Below are 25,957 nucleotides of genomic sequence, written 5' to 3'. Positions count from 1 at the left end.
GACACGGGCGTCACGACCCAGCGAAGGGGCCTCCCGCGGGGAGACGGTGCCCTGCCGCGTGGCTGGTGCTCTCGGCAGAGCAGAGTCAGGAACATTCGCACCGTTTCAGGGGAGGTGGGGCCACAAGCTGCTACCGTGCAGTTAGCAAGGTTTCTGACACAGCACGTTTGCGCGAAAAGCAGCTTGATGCTTTCACTGACTCCATCCCAGCGAACTCCGATCTGAGATCTAGGTCTTCGTGACCGAGGTACTCGTCGGTACCGGTCCAGGATGCCGGTGCTGCGCAGAGGAAGGGGGGGGCGGGACCACAGCCAAAGGGAGGGGACTCAGCTCTGCAGGACATGACGCTACAGCACTGCGCCCGCACGGGCTCCTCTGAGTGAGGACGCACATTTGCACACGCAGACGGGCACACGGTCGTGGACACGTCCCCTGGTTGCCTCCCAGCCACAGGGGCCTGGAGAGGGGGCCCCACGGTGGAGGCTGCGGTGCAGAGCAGTGTCACCTGCGAAGGATGTCACTCCTTGACTTCACTCTCCAAAAACAACTCGGCGGTAGACCTCCCATCCCCCAAAGCACATGGGAGAAGCGAGCCCCCCTCACAGCCATGCGGCTGTGAATGCCCTCCCCCCAAATCGGAGGCTCCAACTGCACTGCTTCATGCTCAAGGGAATCGCAGGACCCAAGGTGTCTCCTAAAACAAAAGCATGATCAGCCGCGCGGGGGCCACCCCAAGGTGTCCAGCCCTCAGGGATGCTGCTCGTTGCAGTGCCCGCCCAGTCCTGCCGCCCCACCCACACGTGAGCCAGCACGGGCCCCCCAGGCGACCTCTGACTCGGTACCGAGCTCACAGCCAGGCTGCACACGAAGGTTCCAGCTTCCCACATATCGAAACAGGAGGCCGAACAAGCGTCCCGTGGAATGCCAGTGTCTCCCAGGTCCCAAACACCCCATCAACGAAGCCACCACAGACATCAGCACACATGGGCCTGGCAGGTCTGCGGGGAACGGATTAAAACATACTCCAGCCCCCAGCAGGAAAGATGTTTGACTAAATCCACCCTTTTCCCTAAAGATCCTTTCTTTCCCTGACGATCAAGGAAGCAACGGCCTGAGACCCGGGTCGGGACGGTCACACTGGAGCGCGGGTAGGCCCGGGAGCGCCCCAGACTCCCGGGGGTCCTGATCGCGCAGCGCTCTCGGCAACTCAGCTCCCAGAGGCACTGCTCCCCAGACGCTCGCCCTGAGAGCAGCCCCAGTCAGCGTGTCTGCCCCCCCACAAAGTCCTTTTCCCCCACTCGGACCACAAGGAGGAGCAGTGTCGCGCGGATGCTGGCCTCGGGCCAAACCCCGGCCGGCCTGGGGTGAGGGCGCCACGGCTCGGCCGGCGACCGCTCCCTCCAGCCCGCTTCGCACAGCAGACGGACAGCCCACTCATGTCCTCAGCTCACAGATCGCCAGAGTAACTTCCGGCGAGAGACCACTAAGGGTTTCGGCACACACCGTGAAGCACTGAGAGCTCCTTCCTCGTCCACATATCTATGCAGACAAAGAGCTTCAGAACTCAAAACCATCAAACCTAAAGACACAGACAGAACCCATGTTGAACCTTGAGTCATTTCAAGCGCCACACTGACCCTCGTCGTCCACAGATCCAGGAATTAACTAAAACCGCAGCCCCCCCACCTCCAGGGAGCGTTCACAGTGCCGCGTTATTAAGAACTAGGTAAAAACTAGCAGTAACTTCTGTGGTTTCGTTCAACTGTGAACCAACAGCTGCAATGAGAACTCAACCCAGGCGAGTTCACCGAGCCCTCCAGGCCTCACGGTTACAGGAAACGAAGTTCCAGCTTCAGTGTCTGTCCCTACTTGTGCTGCAAAGGAGTGTCACAGCCCGGCTGCCAGGATAAAGGTCTGTGAAGGAAATGAAACGGGGATGTCCGTCCAGGAGGCGCAAGGAGCCCTGTGCGCGCTGATCATCAGCGGCCTGCCCGTGGGCTGTTCGATGACTGACGGTCCTGAGGTGACAGCGGAAGCGCCTGCGAGAGCAACGATCGGTCTGTTTCCAGACATCAACACTGTAACTTGTGGGAAGTTATGCCCTCTCCACTAACGCGATTTACATCAACCTCAACGTGTACAAAACAGTGTTTCATTTTTCAGAAATTACAGAACGCCCGTGTAACGTTAAGAAGAAGCACGTGGCTCTCCGAGGGTCAGTTTGGAACAACTGTCACAACGCCGAGTGGCCCAGGCTGAGCCATGGCCCCGTCACTCAATCAGACACGACTCCGGTGCTGCCCTGAAGGGACTGTGCAGATGTGATTGAAGTCCTAACCGGCTGCTGAGAAATTAATCAAAAAAGAGATCACCCTGGCATGCTCAGGTGGGTAAGGCTGTCCCTGGCCTCGGGGACACCACTCAGCTCTGGCCGTGGAGTCCCACCTGCCCCACAGACTTCAAACGTGCGTGGCCGCCCCCACAACTGTAAGCCAGTTCCCTGCAGTAAGCTCCTTCTGGCTCTTACTGGCTCTCTCCCCATGTCTGTCTGTCTGTCTCTCACAAACACACCTATCTCTTCCTGGTTCTGCTTCTCTGGCTGAACCCTGACAGACACATCTTGCGGTGATTACAGACCCATGGGAACGTACAGAGTCCTGTGTCCCCGACGGTGAATCCCGTGTAAACTGCAGCACAATACCAAGAGCAAGAAAGCGACCCTGGGACAACGCGGCCACCGAGACCCCGGCCTCGTCCAGGTCTCGTCCCTGTGTGCACACACATGTGCTTCTGTGCGCTTTCCCCTCCTGTATGCACCAGTCTCTGCACGCTCCCACATGTGTGCGCAGGTGGGTTCCCCTCGCATGTGCACCTGAGCCACTGCCCTGCCACCGCCGAGGAGCGGCCTTGTGCCCCTGTGGACACCCACCCTGCGCGTCCCCGCGACCACTAACCTGTCCCCCCACCACTCTGACACCTGGAGGCCGTCACAGGGGTGGAGGCACGCAGCGTGTGACCTTGGAGACGCCCCCTGTGGAGATCCCTGGGGCGGCGCTGCGGGTTTGCCGTTTCTGTGGCCCGAGCATTTGTTTCGGGGCACCGCCCCCGTCTGCTGAACCTCTCACCCCCGGAGGGGCCTCGGGTGTTTGCAGGGTGTGGTTCTTATAAACGAAGCTGCCGTGGACACTCACGTGGAGGTTTTGTGTGAACGTGAGCGTCCACTTCTCTGGGATAAACGCCCCAGAACGAGCTTGCGGGGCCACGCGGTGAGGACACTATGACTTCACGAGATCCTTCCCACCTGTTTCCAGAGCCTCAGCCCCATCGGACGTGCCCACCAGCCACGGCCCAGGTGGCATCTGTGATGTCACTGTCATTTAGCCTCTGATGGGCCAGGGTGCCATCTCATCACGGTTTTAGTCCTGAAGGCCAGCAATGCTGGACAGCCTTCCACATGGATTCTCACTCTGGTCAAACACTCTGCTTTTTCTGACTTTCTAACTGGACCATCTGGTTTTCCACCGCTGAGGTTCAAGGGTTCCTTACTTGAGACGACCTCCCTGTCCTCCGCAGACGCGCGGCTTGCTGACACCGTCTCCTCATCTGCTTCTTGTCTTTCCCTCCTGGCAGGTCTTTCACAGGTGTCAGTTTTCAATCCTGATCCGTCCAATTTACCTGCGTGTGTGTGCACATGTGTGCATGTGCGTGTGCGAGCATGCGTGCATGCGGGGACGGTGCTTCTGCTGGGAAGTCTGGGAAGTCTCTGCCTGGCTCCAGGTCCCAAAGGTTCTCCCCTCTGTTTTCATTTGAAAGTTTTATAGTTTTACATCTTACGCTGAAATCTGTGATCAGTTTAGAATTCCTCTCTGCTCAGGCGTGAGGTCTCCTCGGGGTTATGCCGCTCACTCCGCCCTTGGAGGCCAACCGCTCCAGCACCTCCTGTCCTCCCACCCTTCCTCCGATGACTCTGCACCTTCGCGGAATCTAGTCGGCATCTCTGCAGGTCTGTTTCCAAACCCACCGTGCGGCTCGGTGAGGGGATCAGTCTGAACCCCAACCAGCGCCAGAGCCTGCCTCCAGTGCTGACCGGGGACTGAACTGCCCCCCAGCACTGGGCGATGGCACGTCCTCCCCCCACTCCTGGGATCAGAAAGACGCTCATACGCCGAGACCCGTGCGTTAACCACCACCCTGTGTCAATAAGAACAGCCCATTTGTGGCCAATCCAACATGTACTGTGCACCTGCTCTGATTACTAAAGAAAAGGGCGCCCTGACCAGGAGCAAAGGAGGTCGTGTTGAAAATGAAGACGCGACACCCCTTCCCGGGACGCCAGTGCCGGGGCTCCTCCCACAAGGAGGCGCTCTTCACGGCGCCAGGGCCGCCCTGACTCTCAGTGAACGTTCTCTGCTTTTTCTGAAATCTTGAGGAGATACATCCCTGACTTGCTGGGTGTTCTTTATTCTGACAAGACATAAATCTGTGCAGAAAACCCTGCTTCTGCAAAGCAGCTCCTCAGAGTGACCTGCGAGGTGTCTCCCGGGCTGTCGTCCTCAGTGTGGCTCAAATAAAACTCTCTTTCTATCCCGGTCACGGACTGTTTATTGATTATTTCTGCCAGCACCCGTGTGAGGCAGTCACGTCATGTGTGACGTCTGTTCACACAGTGTCGCCCAACGGTGCTTCCCGTGCTGGGGCAGGAGCCCTAGCAGAACACGGGGAAACACCCGAAAAAGCTGCTGCCTCCCGTCCACCTGCAGGCGGCCCCACTACATTGTATCCTGAAACTGGCCTGCAGTTCAGAATAATTACTCACCTGGTTTGGTTTGGGAAATCTGATGCTATATTGATTTTCTAATTTTTATGAGAACCTCTGTTGACAAAAACAAGCTAGCAAGAATCTCAAGTCATTCTGTTTTCTTTTTATGAGAAAATGCCACTGATACTTGCTCCCAAGGTACATGTCCTCCCACCAGCTTCCAGTTGCTCTCCTGCATGACACACAAGAACGTGGGTCATGATAAAACAAGAAACTGTGTTCAGTGTAATGTGCTTTAAAAAACAGAATTGTTTACCAGTCTTGGGGTTTCAACAAGAGCAAAAAAAAAAGTACGCAGGATACAGGGTAGCAATCCTCAGGGAAACAATAAAACCATGTGCCCTGAAGTCCTCACACCTGAGAGGGGCCAGACTGGGGTCCACCATGACCCCCTTCCCCCTTTCATAGGTGGTCCTGTTCTGGGAGCCGCCACACTGCCAGGCTATATTTCCCCGTCCCCCTCCGTGGAAAGGTAGCCAGAGTTCACAGACACTGGGGACCTCATGGAGTAGCGCAGCATGGACGGGAGGCTCAGGGCCTCACGGCCACATGGGGAGAGTGTGTGGGGACCAGAAACGCCACAGGACACCACAAATGCGAGCGAGAGGCAAACTATGGCCTTGGGCGTCCTCCGCTGCAGCAGCTCAGGTGACCCGACCAACACGCCCAGCGTCTGAACAGTTGCTAACGCTTGTTTTAAAGGGTTTATTTCTAATGCTTGCAGGTTAAAGAGCCAAAGGTCACAAAAACCAGGATCCAAAACAACACCATAGGGATGAGACTAAATTAGCATCAGAATTTCTTTCCAATAACTAGCGAGACGAGCAAAATACAGTGTAAAATCAGCTCCCAACTGCCCCCAAACAACCAATGCACCAGAAAAATGGGGTGCCCCACTGCGACAAACCTCAAACACTAGCTGCTTGGCGCGGACAGGGTGCGGAAGGCACGGGTTCCCAACTGCCCCCCCCCACACCCTCTGGCCCCATCACCCCCACCCGACCCCCTACCGAAGCCAGTGGGGTACAGGACGGACTCCGAGGGGGAAGCCAGAGAGGAGCAGCGTGTTCCTCCTCCCCCTCCTCCCAGGAGCGAGGAACGCGACCCAGGACAACGGGCGGACGCACAGCCGCAGCACAGAGGGACCCCAGGGCAGCAAGACCCCAGCGCCGCACCTCCGCTCCGGCAGCCGCTCCCAGCAAAGGCAGAGGTGGTGCCTCGAGGACCGTGCAGACCAGAAAGGCCGTAAGTGCTCCAACCAAACCAAACCCCGCGGGGGACGGGCCGGGGGGCACAGGCGCCCCCGGGGAGCGCTCCCGGCACCAGCCCCGGCCAGCGAGCTGCACACAGCACGGGGCTCAACCCAAAGCCCAGCACAGACACGAGCCCAGCTCGCGCAGGGGCCTGGGCTACAGGCGGGGACGGAGCGGCGGGAGCCCCAGGGACTGTGGCCGGCAGGCTCCCTGGCCCCGCGAGCACACCCGGCCCGCATGCCCACAAGCCCAGGACAGCTGCACCCGTGGTCTGCCCCCCACGCCCACCACGAGAGACGAACCGGGCCGACCCCAGCCGGGGGCTCCCAGCAAACACCTACGCCGCGCTCCTCAGAAAGACCTAGGAAAGGGGGTCTGGGAAAATGCCCAGGCCAGAGGAGACTAGGCCAGAGCATCCTGTGGACTCACTGACACCTGAGAGGGGACACGATGCTGAAAAACCCCAGACTCGATGACAAGGACTCTCCTGAGGGTGACATCCAACACCACCAACCTGAAAACGCCATTTACTAAAGCCCCGCGTCCGTGACAGAGGCCGAGTTCACGGTGGAAGCCCAGGCCCAGCCGGCCATGCCGGCGGCCCCACCAGGCGCGGAGGGAAGAGACTTCACCAGGCACGGAGGGGAGAGGTGGAACTGGCCCCGCAGAGACGCTCGCAGACGCACAGAGAGGGCGGCCCCCCCGGCTCACTCTGAGGCTGTCACCCCAACAACAAAGCAGACGTGTCAAAAAAGAGAGCTACAGACACACGCGGCCCGTGAACAGAGACGCGGAACCCTGGACCAGGTGCGCGCAAAACCTGCGCAGAGACACACAAAAGGGGACCCCCCCGTGACCAAGCCAGGCTGCGGCAGCAGAGACGCAAGGCCGCCTTCCTGCCCGGGATCAGTCAGCGTGACTCACCGCAGCAACAGCACCAACAGGAGGAGGGCCAAGCCATCATCCCAAGGACACCCGTCACAGCACGTACAAGCTCAGCGCCTGCTCAGCATGGACGCTCTGACGAGGCAAGGGATCAAGGGGAGCCTCCTCTCCTGACAAAGAGCAGCCGTGAAGACCGCCCAGCTCACCTCACACCTAGCGGCGGGACACTCGAGGCTGCCACTCAGGTGAGAGACAAGGCAGAGGTGTTTTCTGAAGCGGACACTGAAGCGGCGGCCCTGCCCGGAGCAGCAGAGTAAGCAAAGGTGCAGAAATCCGACAGGAAGCAGAGCTTTTAAAACTCCCTAGAGAAAAGGCCTAAAACAAGTGGGTTTAGAAACAAGGCAGCACAAAGGTCGGCAGAGAAAACCCACTGCCTCTCTGCACGCCCCACCGGGCAGCCGTAAACCGGCACTCGGAGCACATCGCCACTCACGGCAGCGCCGAGCGTGCCGCGCCTGGAGACAAGCCTCGGAAAACTCGAGTACGAGCTTCACGGTGGGGACCACAAGGCACGCTGAGAGGGGCGCCACGCCGTGGAGCAGAGGCTCGGTGCTGGGAGCACAGGCGTCCTCTCCGAGTCACCTTCAGACCCAGCGCAATCCAGTCCTGAGGAGTGAGCGGGCCTGAAGCCAGGAGGGGCACGGTCTATCAAAGCTGATGACATCTGCCTCGGTTATCAGACGGCGTCTCTGAGCCATCAGGCGTACCGTCCCCGAAGCTGTGCGTATGCACGCGAACGGCATGTCTTCTCTGGTCAGCAGCCCTGACATGCACAGGGTGTCATCACTAGGTCACCAGAAGTGGAGAGCTGTGCCAGGCCATATAGACCAGTCAGGAAAGGAAACCGTGTGTACACAAAACTAAATGCAAACACCAAAACTCAAAAGTTGGTAAGGAAAGTCGGAAACCAGTTCGTCACGGCTAAGACCAAACAACCTCTTCACAATTCAAACAGCCCGATCTTGAGTTTGTCATTGTCTGAAGCCCATGAAACACTGCACTTCTGACTGGGGACTGAACACTGGGTACCCGGCCACGACCGTGGTTCAGGGCTGCCAGAGAAGAGACGCCCCAAAGGAGGCCTCTCGACCCAGGAGCCAGGAGGGCTCAAAAAACCAGATCAGCCTTTCCACAAACATCCATCAACCTTTTTGAAAAAAAAAAAGATCCTCTGGGAAATAAAACTGAGGATCAGCAATCAGCCTATTATGGGGAATTTAAATAATTTCTTGATCAAATAGCTCGATTCTCTGTGGGCGCGTAATCGGTTTAGAGAAAAACAAAGATGAAGATGTTCCCCCCCATACATCTTACATGATACACCTCTCTGCAAGAAAAACTGCAAAAGAACCTGAATCACTTCTGTTTTTCATTTCGAGTATTATCAAGAAGCCTCTGAGTCATTACAATTGTTTTAAAATTGTAGAAACACATTAAAGCTTTAAAAGAAATTTTTAAGCTTTTAAAAATAAAAATCGCTTACATGTCAATTACATCTCAATAAAAATAAAGCATATGTACACTGAAAAATGAAGAGAATAAAAATCGATTGCTTTTAAAACTAAGAAACACAAGCATTCTTTGAGTTCATCAGCTACGTTCAGTTAATGAAAACAAACCCCGAACAGCTGGCTCTGCGTCACCGTGTGACACCAAACAGCCGGGCTCCGTGCGGGCCCGCCGGGCAGGGGCAGGGGGCACCCCTCCCGATCTCCGCCTGCACACGGGCCCTCCCGCTGGCTGTCCAACGGGCATCGCAGGGCTCAGTTCTGTCCTGCCTCCTGCATGTTCCTCAAATGACTGTGTCTGGCCTCAAAGAAGTGCAGAAAAGGGGGTTTTACTTCACACCCAATCCCTTCAGTGCACGCAAAACAACGCAGGCCGCTCCTGAAATGCTCGCAGCCGGCACTTAACAGCTGAGCCACCCTACGGGCGTCTGCAGCTCAGCAAGGGAAGCTTCCGCACCCACCACCTCCAGTGTCAAGGTGAAACAGCTCTGGAGTTGAAACCTCACGTCACTACACTCGGAATCACAGCGAAGCAAAACCCAAATTCACGGCGCCGGCGCGCTCGCAAGGGAGAAAGCACCCAGCTAGCAGAAGCCAAGTCCTCTTTCCTGCTCCCGAAGGAGCACACCACTGTCGGATGAAAGCCCATCCAGGTAACCGCACAAACACGGCGCCAGAAAAAAAGGTTTTCTTTCTTTCTCTTCTTTTTTCTTGAATTTATTTAAAGAATTTCATTCAGGTGCAGAATCTGGAAATCTGGATCCAAAATGCCAGCTGAGGCTGGCAGCAGCCCACTGTCTTCTGTGCTCCAGGGATTCAAGAGAACAAGTAACTAACCGAGAGCTGAGAGCAGAGTCTAGTCCGGCCAGTTTTAATCAGAAATAACCAGCAGGTGAGCGGATTCCGGCGCGCCGAGAGGGGCGCAGCTGTGCGTCCCACAGCTGCAGAGCTGGCTCCGGGCCAGGTGCGGCCTCTGCAAGTGGAAGGCGAGTGGTGCTTCACGGACGACTTCTCATCCACCATCAAGGGTCTTCCTTACAGCCGAAAAGCCCTTCGGGGTCGCCCCCATTTACACCGTGAGAACACACTCACACTTGCAACTCTCAGCAAACACCGAACTGGGCCAAGGAATCGTAAGCTACGTTTAAGGCATGGGATTTGGATGTAAGGTAATCCAGGATCTACACACTTCTAGTTTCTATTTCAAATATCTGAGGCCCAAAGCAAAGAACTTGTAGAAGCACCTTCTACTCAGAATGTTAACCGATTTTCAGTTGTTTCTGGAGACTTTCTTTTCCGGGTTCCACACAAGACACACAATTCTCACTGACTTCAGTGTTTACAAAGTAGTCGTTTTCTGACTTAAACATACAATGTTTTCACTGATACACTAGGATTAAATTCTTACCCTTCACTTCTCCCCAAATTTTCTTGTTAACAGCTCTCAATTGTTGGTAATTTCTGTTCTCATGTTCAGAAGTTGTGTGGAGGGAAATGCCAGGTTTAGCATCTTTAAAAAAATCACTCATACCCAGCCTGTTTAAAACCATACCTATGAGAAAAGGGAGGAACGCCCGTCCCTTCTATTAATCCCACGATAACTCACGTAAGTAACATTTTTCTTAGCAGTGCTAGGAATCGGTGTGCCGATAAACAGTAAGCGTGTTCTATAAGGGGCTGATTTTACATCACAATGTGGATCTTTAAAATCAGAAAACCTAACGGACTTAGATGAACCGGGTTACAGTCTGAGTCCGTATTGGCACACTTGTCTCCTATTTTACCACCTGTCAGTGCACAGGGAGGACACCACGCAGGCCGGTCTGTCCTTGCAGACAGCATCTCCCTGGCGGGGGTGCGGCCTGACCGGGGAAGTTGCTCACGTGTCCCCCGTGGGCCCACGGTCACTGGAGAGGGATGGGCGCCCTGCAGCTGGAAATGCCTTCACCCAAGCGAGCAGCCCCCTCACCAGACAAGTGACCCCAAAGGGATGTGGCCCACAAGTCAGGACGTGGCCCCCAGAAGGCACAGCGTGGGCCACGGGCGGGTCCGTGCTCGGCCTGTAGGAGCCAGGGCTGCAGGCCCAGCAAACCTGCCCCTTCTGGTCCTTTTATAAAGATGGGGAGACAAACCTGAGATTCAGCACAACTGTGCAACTTGGCCCCGTCACCCGCCGGCGTCAAACAGGGCGGCCTGTGCGCGGAGGCCTGGCCTCCTCCCGGGACCCGACCCGCAGGGAGCCCGGCACCAGCGCCCCGCGGCCCGGGCGCAGCCGCAGCGGCACCTCCAGCCCCGCAGACGCGTCCTCGTGCCTGAGCTGACGGGTGCAGCACAGATCACCGGCGGCGGGGCCCCAGCGGAGCCCGTCCCCAGCTCCTGAAATCACCTCCTCCGAACTCAGGTGACGGACAGAGGCCACACCAGCAGGAGGGCCACCTCGCTCAGGGCGGGAGGCCTGTCCTTCACTCTCGTCTCACCTCAGAACAGCAGCTCACAGGTCGCTGCCCCGGCGACACACCTGGCTACACCTATGAGCCACCGGTTTTACAGACAGAGGCCGAGGTGGCTGAGAGCCTTCAAGGCATGGGACAGCCTCCCCACAAGCAAATCTTCCCGCAGGTTTCCAATGTCACAGACGTTCATGCGAGTGAAAAACATGCTTCTGACTCTCTGAGCCCAGAATCTTACCCCAGTCCACACTCACATACAAAATACTTTCAGAAAGTTTTAATATAACATGAATTTTCCAGGAATTCAACTGTTTGAGTCTAGAAAAAATTATACTTTGCTTTATCGGAAACATCACTGAGAATTGCTCCTTTTGTAATATTCTATCACCAACTGGTACCTGAGTCCCCAGGTGACAGCCCTCCCGGTCTGACACGGGAGGTCTGGCCCATTCACTGCCTCCCCACGTAGTTCACCCAAACATTTACGTGTCAGAATGCATATTATTTTATTTCATGCATTTTATTTCTATCCTTTTATTTCTCCTTACGTTACAGTTAAGGCATTACATTAAATTTTTATGTATGAAGTATACTCTCTAAACAATACATTTCAAGACAAGAGTGCATTACAAAAAACTTATTCTTTAAAAAAGGCATTGGTGCTGCTAGGCCTGAGCCTCCTGACAGGCTCCACAAATGTTCACCAGGAGAAACACGGCTGACCTGTCAGGACACGGACTAAACACAGGGAGAAGCACCACGGACCACCGGCCTTCCCTCTGGGGACAGAGGCCCCGGGGCCCCCCACCCGGCTACAGAGCAGGGGCCACGCGGTGTCTCAAACACACCAGGACATATCTGAGAGTTAAAGGAGGCGTCACCCACGGCTGTCCCAGACAGACCAGGACAGGCGGCCACTGCGACACTAAGGCATGTCCGCAAGGCCCTAATGCTGCTCTGTCCCTGGAGCACTTGGCAGACGTGGGAGCAGGCTGGCTGCTGGCCTCCGGCCCCTTGGCTCCCACTCCTGAGCCCCACCGCCCTTGCCCCACACAGACGCTGGGCAGGCGGCAGCGGGTGGCCCAGAGACCCCACAGAAGACCCTCGGTAACAGCGCCCCAAGCTCCCATCAAGTGCAAGGACAAATGCTGCCACCGCCACAAACAACACGTCTTCGTAGCCTGTGTGGGAAAGAATGGGAAGGCCAACAGGGCCGACGGGGTCTGCCCCGGGAGGGGCACCTGACCGCGCCCTGGACGAGGACATGCACTCAGGTGGAAGACCAGCCAGCCCCATCGGACACACACTCCATGGAGCTGCAGCACAAGCAGAAACTGAGCTCCAGCACAACTCGCCCCGGCTCGGCTCCACATGGGGAGAACAGCACAACAGAACGTGCGGACACGGGTGGGGAGTGTGACGTGCTCAGGAGATTTGTAAACGCCACCTATGAAGAAAAAGTATCTCAAGACCAGCCAGACGGACAAAAGGAGAGAAGAGACAGATGCACGGCTTCAAAGCCCCGGTGGGATGGTCCCAAAGGACGGACGCACAGAGAAGACGCGAGGACCCCACGCCACCCAGCAGACTTCCCTGAGAGGGTGGCGTAGCGAGCCCAGCGCCCGCTCTTACCATCGCACTTTGTTGCACGTCTGGGTGGCGCCGAGCGGCGAGCCCGCCACCATGGGCACCTGGATGGGGCTGTGCTGCTTGCTGGTGACCAGGTCCAGCTTCTCCTCCAGTGACTTACAAGTGGCCTCGAGCGCGTGCAGCTTGGCCTCGATGTTGTCCAGTCGCAAGCAGATGGTCTGGTTGATGGAGTACAGGAATGACTGGCAGTGAAGAGAAGAAAAGCTTCAGAAAGGAGTCGTGACCACTAGGAGACAGTTCCAAGGGCCAGCCGCTCCTGTCCCAGCTGCACAGCCCTGCACGGCGGCCCCTCAGGTGCAAGCCAGGAACACGCCAGGGAACGAGCTCAGCCTCCGCATGTAAAACGCGACTGCTCACTCGTGCTTCTTCTCCATGTGGCTGCAGTTCTAAGTCACACTGAAGTCCACGGACACAAAACTTAGGTGGTCTTCAGGATATGATTCTATTAATCAGTAAACTTACACATACACCTGGTCAAGGCTTCCTAACTACGAAAACAGTTTCCACCTAACACCAAAAGGGCCCGGAAACCTGCCCGCATGTGTTGGCGAGAGTCCTGTGCGTGGGAACAGCACGCCTGCCACCTAGTGGCCATGGAGAGAGCAGCCTCGCCAGCCCCCGCCCATCACAGGGACACCCGTGGCTGCAAACCCAAGGACCAGGCCACACACCCGATGCGCCTCCCACTGCTGCCAGCTTGGCCGTGAGTCTACAGGAACACAGAGGGAGCACATTCTAGGTTAGGGTGGCCCTAAATCCAGTAAGACTGTCCTCGTGAGAGACAGAAGAGGAGACACAGGCACAGAGGAGAGCCCACGTGCAGACAGAGGCAGAGACCTAAGTGATGCAGCCACAGGCCCAGGACGCCTGGACCCCCGGGAGCAGGAGGAGGCGGGAAGGACCCTCCCGCAGGGCCCCTGGAGGGGACACAGTGGCCCTGCGACATCCTGATCTCAGACGTCTGGTGCCGGGACTGGGAGAGCAGCCCTCCTGCTGTGAGCCCCGAAGCGCTGACCTGCCCCGGCGCCCCGAGGAGACACGGGTAAGGACACCCCCCCACACCTGTACCTTTATGGACGGGTCCTGGCAGCTGATCTCTAGTCGCTGGCGTTTCAAAGCTGGCTCATCGTCGTCTGTCACAACATGATTCTCCAGCACAACTGAAGTCAAAGGCAGAGACAGAAAACTCGTTATGCAAGGTTTTACAGAGCTGTTTAATATTAGGAGAGCAAACGGTTCCGACACCTTATAGTTAAATGAGAAATGGTGCAACCTGCCTCGTTCTTCACTTTTTACAGTTTTGACTTAAAAATTCTTAGTTTGGCAGAAAATAGGGTCTCTCCTTAACCTCAAGAAAACTGAAATAGTGGATAAACTATTTCCTCAACGCACCACAGAGCCGACCCGAACATGAGGCCTCAGGCCGCTCCCTCAGGGCTCAGTCAGCCGCCCTTTCCAACAGGACCCACCACGGTGGTGATTTCCTCCCGACTCTGGAACAAGTCTCGTCACTGGCCACCTCATTCCACTGTCTGCATGTTCCATGTTGTTACAAGTTGGTCACCACACTAGTCTCAAACCGAACATGCCAGGTGACACAGAGCCATCCCTCCTCACAGCGTGGCTGGAGTCAGCACCTCCCCAGGGCACCTTCCAAGGGGTCTTCGTGGCTCCCGCCCCGGGTAAGCACTCAGCCTGCATTCAAGGCCTGCCCCAGCAAGTACAAGATGACTCGTCTCAAAACCCTAAAGTAAAGAAACAGAACCTGTCCAGGGCCCTGGGTGAGCGCAGTGAGCTGACCTCCTGGAGGTAAGTTAGCATCCGAACCAGCCACGGGCCAACGATGACAAAGAAGCCTTGCGCTTACCAGAGGGCTTGCATCATGCACCGTGTATCCACTTCCATACAATGTGTGGGCACAGATCCTCATTTAATCAAGTCAAAAAAAGGAAAACCCATGCCTACAAATGGTTAACAAAACATAGGTTCTCAAAAGCTTCGTCAAACCATTTACTCCCACTGGAAGCTGGTCGTTATAACAGGACGGGGAGGATAAACAGACTCAGACAACCATTAGTCTAATCCTAAAATCAGCTGAAATCAAGTCCAGAGAGGTCAAGTGACTTGACCAGGGTCACACAGCAGACTTCCTGTGACAACAGGGAAGATGACTCCACGCCGTGGCAGCGTGAAGAACCGCCAGGAGACAAGCAAAGGGCAGCGAAGCAGCTGAGGAAACGGACCGCGCCATGGCTGTGCCCGGCGCCAACGGCAGGGCCACATAGCTGGGTTCCGGCAGCAACTTCCTACGGCCTGTGAGCTGCCAGCTTATTTTCTTCTTTGTCCTTTGCTACGCTGCTCTTTGTAATTTTTGTGCATGACTTTTAAAACCAGACAAAAGATGTTCATTTTAAAGCCACCACAATCATCAGAAACGATGGCCCGATCACAGTTACAATCGCACATGTGTGCAGATGGGGAGATTGCAGCCCGGGGGGAGTGCGAGCAAAGTCGCAAGAACCCAGGCATTCTGGTTTTAGGTGGAAATCGGAAAAAACTGGAAGGATGTACGTGCCAACAATTTAAAGGTGGTTCTGTTGCTCAGATTATGGGAAATTTTTATTTCTTCTACTTGCTTGACTACACTTTAAATTTTACAAAGTTCACACTTCAGGGAGGAGGGAAAAACAGTCTCAATCTTAAACCCACTCTGGACACAGACGTAGGGAAGGCAGGCGGTGCCTGCTGCTGTGCGGCCGTCACCAGGGCCAGGGGCTACAGGCCTTCTGACTGCGAAGGCCTCGGGAGCCCGGCGCACAGCGGGTTTCCATGGATCCGTCAGTACGCTGTCGCTCCCAGCTGTTCACAGACCAGAGGGGGAACAAACCAGGTTCAGAAATGTCTTCTTTAATCCTCCTTTGAACTGTAACTTACAGAAAGAGGGTTTATTTGGGAAGAAAACTGTCAAAATTTTAATAGTTCTAAAAATGCGTAAGATTTATATAACTGGAACATTTTTCTCTTACAACAGTGTGTGACTTCTAAAGAAACTGACATCCACCCACCAAAATACGAACAGAGGTTTGTAAAGCAGGGACGCATGCTGGCAGCGCTGTGGCCTTGGACTTCCGGCTCCCTGGTGTCTGAGGTGCGGTGCTGACTGAGGTCAAGGCGTCAAGTCCCCGCTCTGAACAAACCGGTTCACTTTTACAGAGAACCCGGGGTGCTGAAAAGCCACAGCCACAGCCGGACGCCCTGACTTTGCTCAAGGGTCTGGCAGGCTCTTGATCCTGCAGTTATCAGGTGACAGTGCTGCTCATAAACAAATCAAAGCGAAATAAGGAGGAAAACTGCCTGCAGAGCAGCGCTGGGAAAGGCGCCCGCAGCTCCGGGGCTGCTGGGCCGTCCCGGGGCCACGGCGCTGCTTCCTCACCCCGCACACCACAGCGGACTCCACGGTGAAGCCTTCCAGTAAGCACGTCAAACACGTCACACAAGACAGACGTATTTTCTTATGAGATTTCTGAAAATTCTCTTTTCTTTGTTGGAAAAAAACATCAGCATTTTAATTCTACTATTCCAGAAAGAATAGCCAGGCAACCAAAACGCTCTGTGCCTTAGTTGTGGTCACCTGTCACTTCCAACTTAACAGACATACAAAACACGTAAAGCTTTATGGGGAGAAGGAGGAGAACTCTCATTAGGAAATCTTTTTATAAAATAAAAGTGTTGACAAAGTTGTTTCATAGATGACGTTCCTGAAGTTCATGGGTCCCTCACAAAGCGTCATCTTGAATATTTAGCTGAGGTTCCCAAGCAGATGTGAGCCTTAATGTCATTAAGGAAAATTCTCAGCCTCAGCAAGAGTGTAGGAAAAGCCACCTCACAGAATACACAAACAGAGCGTTTCTGGGACATCGGTCAGTGTCTTATCAGAACTCTCAACATGCTCAGCCGTCCTGCTTCTGGGAACTCACCCGACAAATATTTCCCATGACACACGGGCAAGGGGCTTCACTGCAGGGTGTACGTGAAAGAAATACAGTGTGAACAACGTGACTGGTGTTGGCAGGGAAGGGGGGCGAGGGAACACCTGGGAATGAAGACCCCACAGGTGTCCAGACACAGAGCAGCCCACGCACAAGAGCCCAAGGCTCCCCGATGCGCCGGCAGCGGGCGGGAGTGGGGCACCGGAGAAGGCAGCTGGGGGCCCCCGTGTGCTGTCGCGGGCCCAGGTGGGCAGGCGCAGGGAGCGGGGGCTGGAAGGCGCGCGGGGAGGAGGGGCAGACAGGGTGCGGGAGGCGACCACCGGGCTGGGCGTGGGGCCGGCAGTGAGCACACCCCCTCTGACTGGGATTTTTCACATGGAACACACGACGCTTTTTCTCTTGCTTTACTGAAGGGAAAGACAGCTTCCAGACGCTCTTCTGGACCGTCCCGGAAAGGGAGAGTGCTGGCTCCCTGGCGCCCACAGCTGCCTACCTGGGTGATCGGGGCTCAGCTCCTCCACGGCGATCTGCACCACGTCCGCCAGGTCCTGTTCTGACATCATCCAGAACGGCGGCGCGAGGCCGGGCGAGGCGCAGGAATCAAACTCACGCGGGACCGGGCCCCTGTCACTTAAAAGCAAAAGCAGAGACAGAGTCGGGGACATCAGCGGCTCGCCACCACACCCAGGAGGGCTCTCCTTGCCCCAGACCACCCAGAGGTCAGTATCCTGTGAAAACTGACCGACGGCCTCAGTCTCCCCCCCGGACTAGCCCCACCTTCCCAACCCATCCCCGCACCCCTCCAACGTCGCCCTCCTAAGGCAGCTTGAACGCATCACCCCCAAGCCAACCGTCCCCAATGGTCCCCTTTCTGCCCACGGAACCTGCCCCACCCCTACGGGCCCTCAGCTCCTGCCCACACACCACCCCCCGGACGCCGCTGCAAACACACCTCCCGAGTGTCACCCAGACGACCTCTCGCAGGCCCCAGCTCGGCTCAGCTCCGCACCCTGGCCCTCCCCTCGGGCCCAGCCCTGCTGCCCGGAGACGGCCCACGTCTGTACCAGAGTCCGTCACCTTCTTCCCACCCCTGAAATGCTCTGATTAGGCCAAAAGGGACCGTCTTTTCCGAAACAGAAACGAGGCCACGGCACCCCCAATATGATCTATCAACCAGGAGTCTAAACCCAGCACCTGAAAGCAGGGGGCCTGGAGGAACCAGGAATCGCTGCCCCGTGATACTTTTAGCACCCTACACACTGTATTTTAATTATCGACAGCTAAGTATTTGTGACGCGACTTATCTGTCTCCTCCCGCCCCTACGACTACGGGTTCCCTGGGGTGCTCGCCAGGCACCAAGCCTACGGTCTCAAGGCACGCCCCCTGGGCAGGGGCAGCTGAATTAGGATTTTCAGATCATCTAGTTTCAAACAGGAGTCTACTGACAGCTCCTTTGAACGGATAAATTCCACCAGACGTAAAGTTAAATCCGCGGGTTCCACACATGTTCTTAAATCCTTTAAGCCCCTCGTCCAGATGTAAATTCTACAGCTCAAACGGAGCAGCTCCCAAGCTTCTGGGAGGAGTTTCTGGGGGACGACCATCTGCAGGAAGGGGAGCCAAGCTACCGTCTTAACCCTTCGTGCACATGCGGCACTCGCTCACAGACACGGTCACGGGTGCCACCCGCCAAACGGCCGAGGCGTGTCACTCTCACCTGCACACCTCACGCGAGCCCAAGGGAAGCAGAAAGCACGCCTGCCCCTGCCAGAGCAGCCGCTGATGGCAGACAGTGCGGGACCTGGGATCTCGGAGGTCCTGCCGCCCAACCCTTTAAAAAGTCCCAGTAGGGAGGGATGGTGGTGGCAGGGCTGTGACCCTCCCAAATGTCCCTGCAGGAACACACGGGACAACCAGGGCAGCACAACCGGGTGACGGGTAACAGGTGGTGCGGTCAGGACTCCGCAAGAACCTGACACGCCAGCACGCAGGCAGCACACTGCCAGCCATGAGGGGCTCCGGGAGGAAGCGAGGCGGAAAAGCCGCAGGTCAACAGGAGGATGAGGCTGTAGCAACCCAAGGGCAGACAGACGTGGGGCCGCCTGCAGGGGCCACAGGCCTGGGCACCCTCCGGGGCCACACACACTGAAAAGGGACCAGCCTAGAAGACAGTGTGGCAGGGAAGGCAAACAGCCGGGAGAGTGCAGAAAACAGCGGCCGCGTTCTTTATAACTTCCCCCAAACAACAGAAAATAGAGCTCAAGAACACGGAAATTAGAGCTATTCCAAATCAAGCTTCCCTTCCAAATGTTCTGGAAAGTGAATTCCAGAGAAAATGCACTGACAGAAAATACTGAGGTCAAACCTCATGCAGAGATAATGTATTTTAAAAGCAAACAGAAGCAAAGCGGCATGACTGCAGTCGGGGAAAGCACGCTAGGGAGACATGTCCCTCCAAGAGACGAAACTGCTGCCCTAGTAGCTCAGAACACACTAAAACGCAGGAAAGAAATGACACAGCACACCACTAACCATGAGCCAGCACTGAAGACACTCAGAAGTGAGGGGACAGAACTCAGAAAAGACTGGAAACAAAGGCGAAGCAATTCTGGAAATGAAGGCTAAACTGGCAGGAATCCAAGAGCAAATAAACACACTTAAGCCTGAAGAAAAACAAAGGGAAGAAAGGAGGAAACAATTAAGAATGAAAAAGAAATGAAAGAAAAGATTTCAAGAAAGGAGCACACTGACAGGCAGAGGGCCCGACATCTGTTCAGCAGGGCCTGACGAAAGGAAACCAAGTCACACGGTGAGACGCGGGGGTGACGTCACATCCAAGAAAACGCTTCCGAAGCCAAGGCGGGGAGGGGGTGTAGAAACCCTTGAAGCTGCCACGAAAAAGACACCACAAATCTGGCGGGGGGTGGGCAGCAGAACAACCAATACTAAGACACAGTCTAATAAAAAACACTGTTTAAAGAAGAAAGAAAAACAATTTGAGACATCTAGACAAAAGTACCCGGTGACTTAAAATGGGGGCGGGGGGGCAGATCGTCAAACTACAGCAGAAGAGGGGTCAGCACACACAAGACACTCAAGGGAAGCAGCGTGAGCCTTAGTGCCCAGACGAAGTGAGCTTCCAGGACAGAGGCAGCAACTTGTACCAACACACAGCCCTCAGAGAACAGTGTTCCCACAAACGCTTCCTGAAGAAACCACTGGAAAACAAGACTCAGAAAAGCAGAACCACTGGAGGAGACAACACACTAACTGGTTAGTGGTGAGCAGTCTGCATTCACGTGCAGGACTGAGACCAAATGAGAAGGTCCAGTTTGCAATGGCTACATGATCTGATCACGGAGACACAATTTACCTGCTTAAAAATGGGGAGAAGAACTGGGTGAACACACACAAAACAAACGTTACCAGTTTGCAGTAACCACACTGAGTGGTGGTGTTGGAATGCATTCCTGGTGTCCTTGAGAAGCGGGACAAGGACAGGCAGACCCGAGCGCAGGCAGGAGAGGTCGTTGGGCGTGGATTTCAACTGTGTGTCTGAGTTGGAGGGAGGAACGGTGTGCGAACCCAGCAGCCCCGCACCCTTACTGCCCAGGCCGTGGAGCTGGGGCCCGGCTCTCAGCAACACCATCAGGGCCTCCTGGAGAAACGGCTGATTCCAGGTCGGAGGCAAGGACTACGCAGGAGAAACCTGGAACACCTTGTCATGCCAGGTGGGAGGAAGCGACCAAAGACATCAGGCTTGTCTCACAAGGGCTCAGGGGCCAGCTCCAAGACGGCCCTCCCGGCCAAAGATGAGCACAGTGCCCGCCAGCAAGGGTAACGAGGCCAATGGACTGAAACAAGTATTTTCAAGCTCATGAGTTCACGACGCTTTCCAAAAAAAACCACCCTTAGAGGGTGCCAGGGAACCGTCTTTAATTTTTTAAAAGGGGTATTAAAAAGAAAATCGAGCATTTGTCCTGCCATTCAACACTCCAACCAGAACAGAACCAAACGTGCTGCCCCATCTAACACTGCCCAAGGCCAGCGTGCCACCCCAACACACACCGGCAAACAGAAACACCACAGACCATCAAGTCCCCAGAATTCTAATACTGTTGACTTTCAAGAAATACAGGGGTCGGGAGACGTCCTGAAATGCACATAGAAAAATCAAAATCCAGACTAGCGGAAAGTCTACAGTCAAGGGAACCCATTTACTCAACACATAAATTACATGCGGGTGTTGGGGGGGCATCAGAAGGGGGTGACCATGCATCAAGGGGGACTTCGGCAACCACCACCACAAACAAGCAAAACTACAATTCTCTCTGTTTGTGTTACACTAAGTAAAAAGAGTTCTTAAGGCAAAATTCAAACCAACTGGAAAATACTTGCTACACATTCACCAAAGAGCTCATTTCCTTCTCTCACAGGAACAGAAAAAAGACTAATAAACCTAACTAAAAAACGAGCACAGGAAATGAGCGTGAATTCATAGGGGGAAGAAGTCACAAAGCTTTGAAAGCTTTTAAACATGAGGAGACTCAACCTGTCACGGAATTCTTTAAATGCAAATTTCAGCAAGACGCTTGGCGTGACAGGCGGGAAGAGAGTGAGGACGGGGCAGCTCCCTGCACTTTTGGCAGGAGCTTAACGCTGAAGAGCAACAGGCAACAGGCATGGACCTGCTGCTGCCCTCCGAGGAGCCCTCCCGGCACAGAGTCACCTGTTTGTGCAAAGATCTAAAAACCACTGGCACTGCTGTCAGCAGCAAAGAATGGATGCAACCTAAATGTTTAAAGAACCAAGTCTGGTGCAGCAGGACAGGAGACCAACAACGGCCCAAGAGCGCGGGCCGAGCTCCCCGCAGGACAGTTCCTGAGACGCAGCACCACGTGGACATAAATGGGGCAGGACATGTTCAGAGCACTTTTTTTTTAAAGAAATATGCTACATGTGTACAGACTATCCCTGGGACATAAGGATGAAGGGAAACTGTATTTGTATTTTTTATCACATGTGTGTATCACCTCTTCGAAAAAAAAACCACACTATTTAAAAACAGTCAGACAACTAAATATTTAGGCATAAACTGAGGGGAAATTCTCAATCCCAAACTCCCTCAGGTACAGGACTCCGCTCCGAGCCCTGGGGCCAGGTCAGCTTCTGCAACGGCGCCAGGACTCGGGGGCTGGCGGGACCCATGTGAACACAGAGGGAGGAGGGCCCGCCCGGCCTAGAGGGGGCCACACTCAGTGTGCATCCTCTGAGCATGACCTCTAAGCAGATTAACCATGGTCAGTATGAAAATCAAAGCCACTCATGCCAAAAACTTGATCTTTTTTCCAAACTAAAAACCAAAGCAAAGACTATTAAGGGAAACACTGAACTGCATAGCGAAGGCGGTGGTCCTCAGTCAGATGACACCACGCCCAACCTGTCTTCGAACTGATGGATTTAAAGCGTCGTAGGGTCACACACTGCCTTCAGAACCTAATTCTTTTTAAAATTACAGTTATTTTCCCAGGAAAAAAAGCACAGACAGACAAAATTCTGCCAAGCTTCAGACTTCATAATCACCAGAGACTGCTGGCTGGCCACCTCAGTACCTGCTGCCCTGAGGCCCAGGGCACGTGGCCACCAGCCTGCCTCTCCTGCAGCTGCCACCCTGTGACCGGTTCACTAGCCAATGGGGCGTGAGCACAGACGCGACGCGGGCAGCTCCGGGCACTTGCTCTTCCCGGCCCTCCTGTGCCGGCCTCCAGGGAAGAGGATGGACAGAGGGGCTAGGACAAGGAAGCAGCCCGGGGCCCTCACGGCTGGCTATGGGGCTCCGCACATCCCCAGACTGCCCGCCTCCGACTTGCTAAGCCAAAGGAAAACACCATCGGCCTGCTTTACACACAACGGGTCCTGTTATCTGCGGGGTGCTGCCAGGCCCATGGGACATGCCCTGAGGCCCGTCCATGATGGCCCTGGGTCCGCAGGTCCCAGGTCCCAGGTCACACACACGTCTCTCACAACAAGCCAGTGGAAAGTTTTCAAGTGCCCAGTCAAGCTATTTCCTGGTTTCTAGAAGCTCTGCGAGTGGCTTAAGAAAACACTCCGAGCTCACCATGAAGTCCTGAACCCTACCCTCTTCCACATGAGGACACCACACATACCCGAGCTGTTCACTCAGCGTGATTCTACTGCCAGGATAGAGTCATTTAAAATTCTGCTAACAGTGAAGGTTTGAATAGAAGAAGCTAGGGCAACAGGCCCAAGAAACTGGAACAGACCGATGCATGTGGTTGCCATTTTGGCAAATTAAATTTGCCATTTCTCAGAAGTCCTGGAGACGGTCCAGTCTTAGCATCATAAAGCAGCTGGACTGTAATGATTCATGTTCAATAACGTCTCCAGTGGCTCGTGAGGAGCGCGCCTTCCAGGGTGCACGGGGAACAGGAGTCCCCCAACCCAAACCAGCAAGGGCGTGCTCGGTCTCTGGGGATGGGAAGTTGGTGACAGCACCGCCAGACAGAAACACCACCATCACACACGTGAACCAGACTGGCTTGATGACACGAACCAAAAGGGAAATGTCCCCGAACGTAAGACTAATAGGAAGGAATACAAAGGGAGAACTGTGTATGCATGCGGCCACGTGTCTGTGTGTAAACGCGCAGAGGACCGTCTGCCATGGTGCATCCTGAACCAAGGGGACCCCGCAGGAAGGAGGACCGACAACACAAGCCAACCTCCGTCCGTTATCCGCTGGATTGCTGAGTTTTCTGTAAGCACGTTAATTACCTGTCACCTGTGAAACTTTCTGAACCAGCAGCAGGGACACGGAGGAGGCCAGCTACGTCAAGTCTCGACAAAAACGAGGCAGCCTTCTTCAACGCCCCTCCCTGCCCTGTGGCCGCTGGTCCCCTGGACCACTGGCTCAGCCCCTCCTCCCCCAACACTCCAGCCCTACCTCCTCTTGTGGTCAGCGGCCTCCACCCCAGCAGCTCCCCTCAGGCCCCCAACACCAGGCCCCAGGGCACCCCGGGGACGTCCCGCAGCTCCTCCCTCCCTCCCCTGGTGCTGTCCCCCCTCCTCACATTCCCTCCAGCACCCAGCCCAATCACACCCCACTTCCCGCCACAAGACTGCCCCCGGCCAGGTGGGCCAGGTGTCTCCACCGGGATGAGGCCACCTCTGCACACTGCCCTGCCCCCGCACCTCCAGGGCCTAACTCCACTGCCCTGGCGTCACCCACCTCTGGAGGTTCACGCCATCCCCCCAACAGGGACTGCCCTGGCCTTGCGCTGGACCCCTTCTCATTCGCTCTTAAAGACCATCTGCCTGCTGACTGCCTTTACCTCCGATCCCTCCCGGGAACTCCAGATCCGTGGGACAAATGGGCTCCGGGCCCCCTGCCCTGGGTGTCTTGTCTCAATGTGACCATGCCCACATGGAAGCGTCCAGCTCCACAGCCGGCCTGCACCCCCGGACACCCCACCTCAGGTGCTCAGGTACTTGGGCCAGAACCTTCCGGCTGGGGCTCCTCTCTCCCGTCCAGCCTACGGGCAGCAGCTCTTGCTACACTCACTCTGGATCCATGCGCTGGCCCCACCTGGGTCTCCATGCTCTGCCTTTGCCCCAGACTGATCGCCGATGCCTAGTTTAAAGGCTGCGGGGACAGCGTTAAAGCCCACTCTGGTGTCCCTGTCGGCTCGAGGCCCAGGAGGGGTTTCCTGCCCACTTGAGGCACTCGCCCAGCTCCCCAGTGCCTGCCAGGTGCTCTCCGCACCAGCTCAGCCTCTACCCTCTGATGTCCGCCTGCCCCCGCCCCCCCACTGCCTCTGCCCCACCATCTCCAGAGCCCCTGAACTCCACCCACTCCCACCCACACCAGCACCTGCCCCCTGCTGCCCTCTCCTGCTTTACCGCAAAGCCGGCGCGTCTAACTCACAGCTCCCGCTCAGCGTCAGGCTCCCTGCCGGCAGACAAGCTCCACTGGGCAGAGCTGTCCCCACCTTGCTCCCTGCCCGGCGCGGGGCCTGGCACACGACGCACGTGCACGTGGGCGAGCCCGCGGGAGGCACCCCCGACGCAGGGCAGGCTGTGAGCACTGGGGCCTGCGGAGCGCTCTGTGTCTACTGATTTCACAAGGACTGCACCGTGATGAAGGCACAAACCTGCCTCGTTACTGGCTGTGAACTGCATGCAAGCGATGCACTGGGCTTAAGGCTGAAAACACGAGCTGCTGGTGGGTCGTCAGCAGCGGACGCAAGTAGGTGTTCGTCAGTGGAAACACAGAACTGCACTTTACTTTTCATTTTGCTGCTTTTTAAATATTTTGGACACCCATAAAATAAAACCACAAACCCATTAAACCTGTAAAAGAGAAAAGCCACTGTAAGGAGCACACAGCTGAGCGTCAGCAGTAAGGGTGAGAAATGCAAATGGTACAGGCCACCAACACTCGTAACGTGAAGAAAGGCAGCAAGAAAGAATCACCAAGCAAAGCCCCGAGCTGCACTGGGCGCCGTCACATGGGTCATCTCATTAGGGACAGCACAACGTGGGGTTTCCTTCCGTCCGTCTTCTTGGGGCAAGCACACTTCACGGAGCTGTTTCCTCCACCAGCCCTTGAACAAAGCGCCCATGCTGAGCCTGGCTTGGCCAAGGCAATTCCCCAGGAGGCGGGAGGCGGGAGGCAGCACAGAGCCGCGGGTGGACTCCCGGGCAGTGACCCGACTCAGCCCTGCTGGAACGATCTCCCCACCGTCACATCTGCACACAGTGACTGGTCTGAAGGGCCGCAGTCCCCGCCCCCCAGATCCCGACCCCGACGCGCCCCTGCCCCTGGCACCGACCAGTCGGAGGGTCGAGGGCCGCCTGAGCAGGAAGGCCAAGTCCACAGGCCGTAGAACTCAGAGCAGTCTCCACCCCCGCCGGGAGGTGGCCAAGTGGTGCCAGGTGAAAACCTGCACCTCCAGAAAGACAGCACCTCCAAGGAAACTAAGGTCGTTCCATTTGCTCAGATCCTTTTGGGTAGAAATGCAGTAATAAAATAATTAAAAGCCAGTATGATGTGAGCAAAGAAATCAATCTTTCTTAAACTGAGACACGTGGAAACGACTCAGCTCACAGGGCCTCCCAGTCAGCGTGGGGCGGGGGTGGGGGGAACGTGGCCATAAACGACCAGTCAGGCACCGGGTAAACCAGGAAACAGCAAGAAGCACTGGTTCTTAGGGAAGCTCAGGCCACACTGTTTCTTCCCTAAAAATGCTTATGTTTGAAATTAGAAGAGGGCCAACCCAGCCTCAGATGGCAGGCCCCTCCCCCTACGGGTAACATGTTGGA

At 55.7% G+C, this 25,957-nt stretch overlaps 1 protein-coding gene across 5 annotated transcripts in view; it reads right to left on the bottom strand.

Moving 5' to 3' along the window:
* Nucleotides 1-25,957, bottom strand: part of BANP (BTG3 associated nuclear protein) — a 74,585-nt gene that overhangs the window by 35,121 nt on the left and 13,507 nt on the right. For 4 of the 5 annotated variants that reach the window (XM_015246308.3, XM_006212408.3, XM_015246309.3 and 1 more), the window contains exons 2-4: nucleotides 17,108-17,244; nucleotides 13,694-13,785; nucleotides 12,608-12,807 (exon numbers count right to left, since the gene is read on the bottom strand). In XM_015246308.3, coding sequence (XP_015101794.1) covers nucleotides 12,608-12,807; nucleotides 13,694-13,785; nucleotides 17,108-17,177 — 362 coding nt within the window. In that variant the 5' untranslated portion in view covers nucleotides 17,178-17,244. Of the gene's footprint in view, nucleotides 1-12,607; nucleotides 12,808-13,693; nucleotides 13,786-17,107; nucleotides 17,245-17,566; nucleotides 18,136-25,957 lie in introns of those variants that run through there. The other variant, XM_072946777.1, reaches the window with a different exon arrangement.

This window comes from Vicugna pacos, chromosome 21 (genome assembly GCF_048564905.1).
Source record: "Vicugna pacos chromosome 21, VicPac4, whole genome shotgun sequence".
Lineage (NCBI taxonomy): Eukaryota > Metazoa > Chordata > Mammalia > Artiodactyla > Camelidae > Vicugna > Vicugna pacos.
This window is presented reverse-complemented; position numbering and strand designations above follow the sequence as displayed.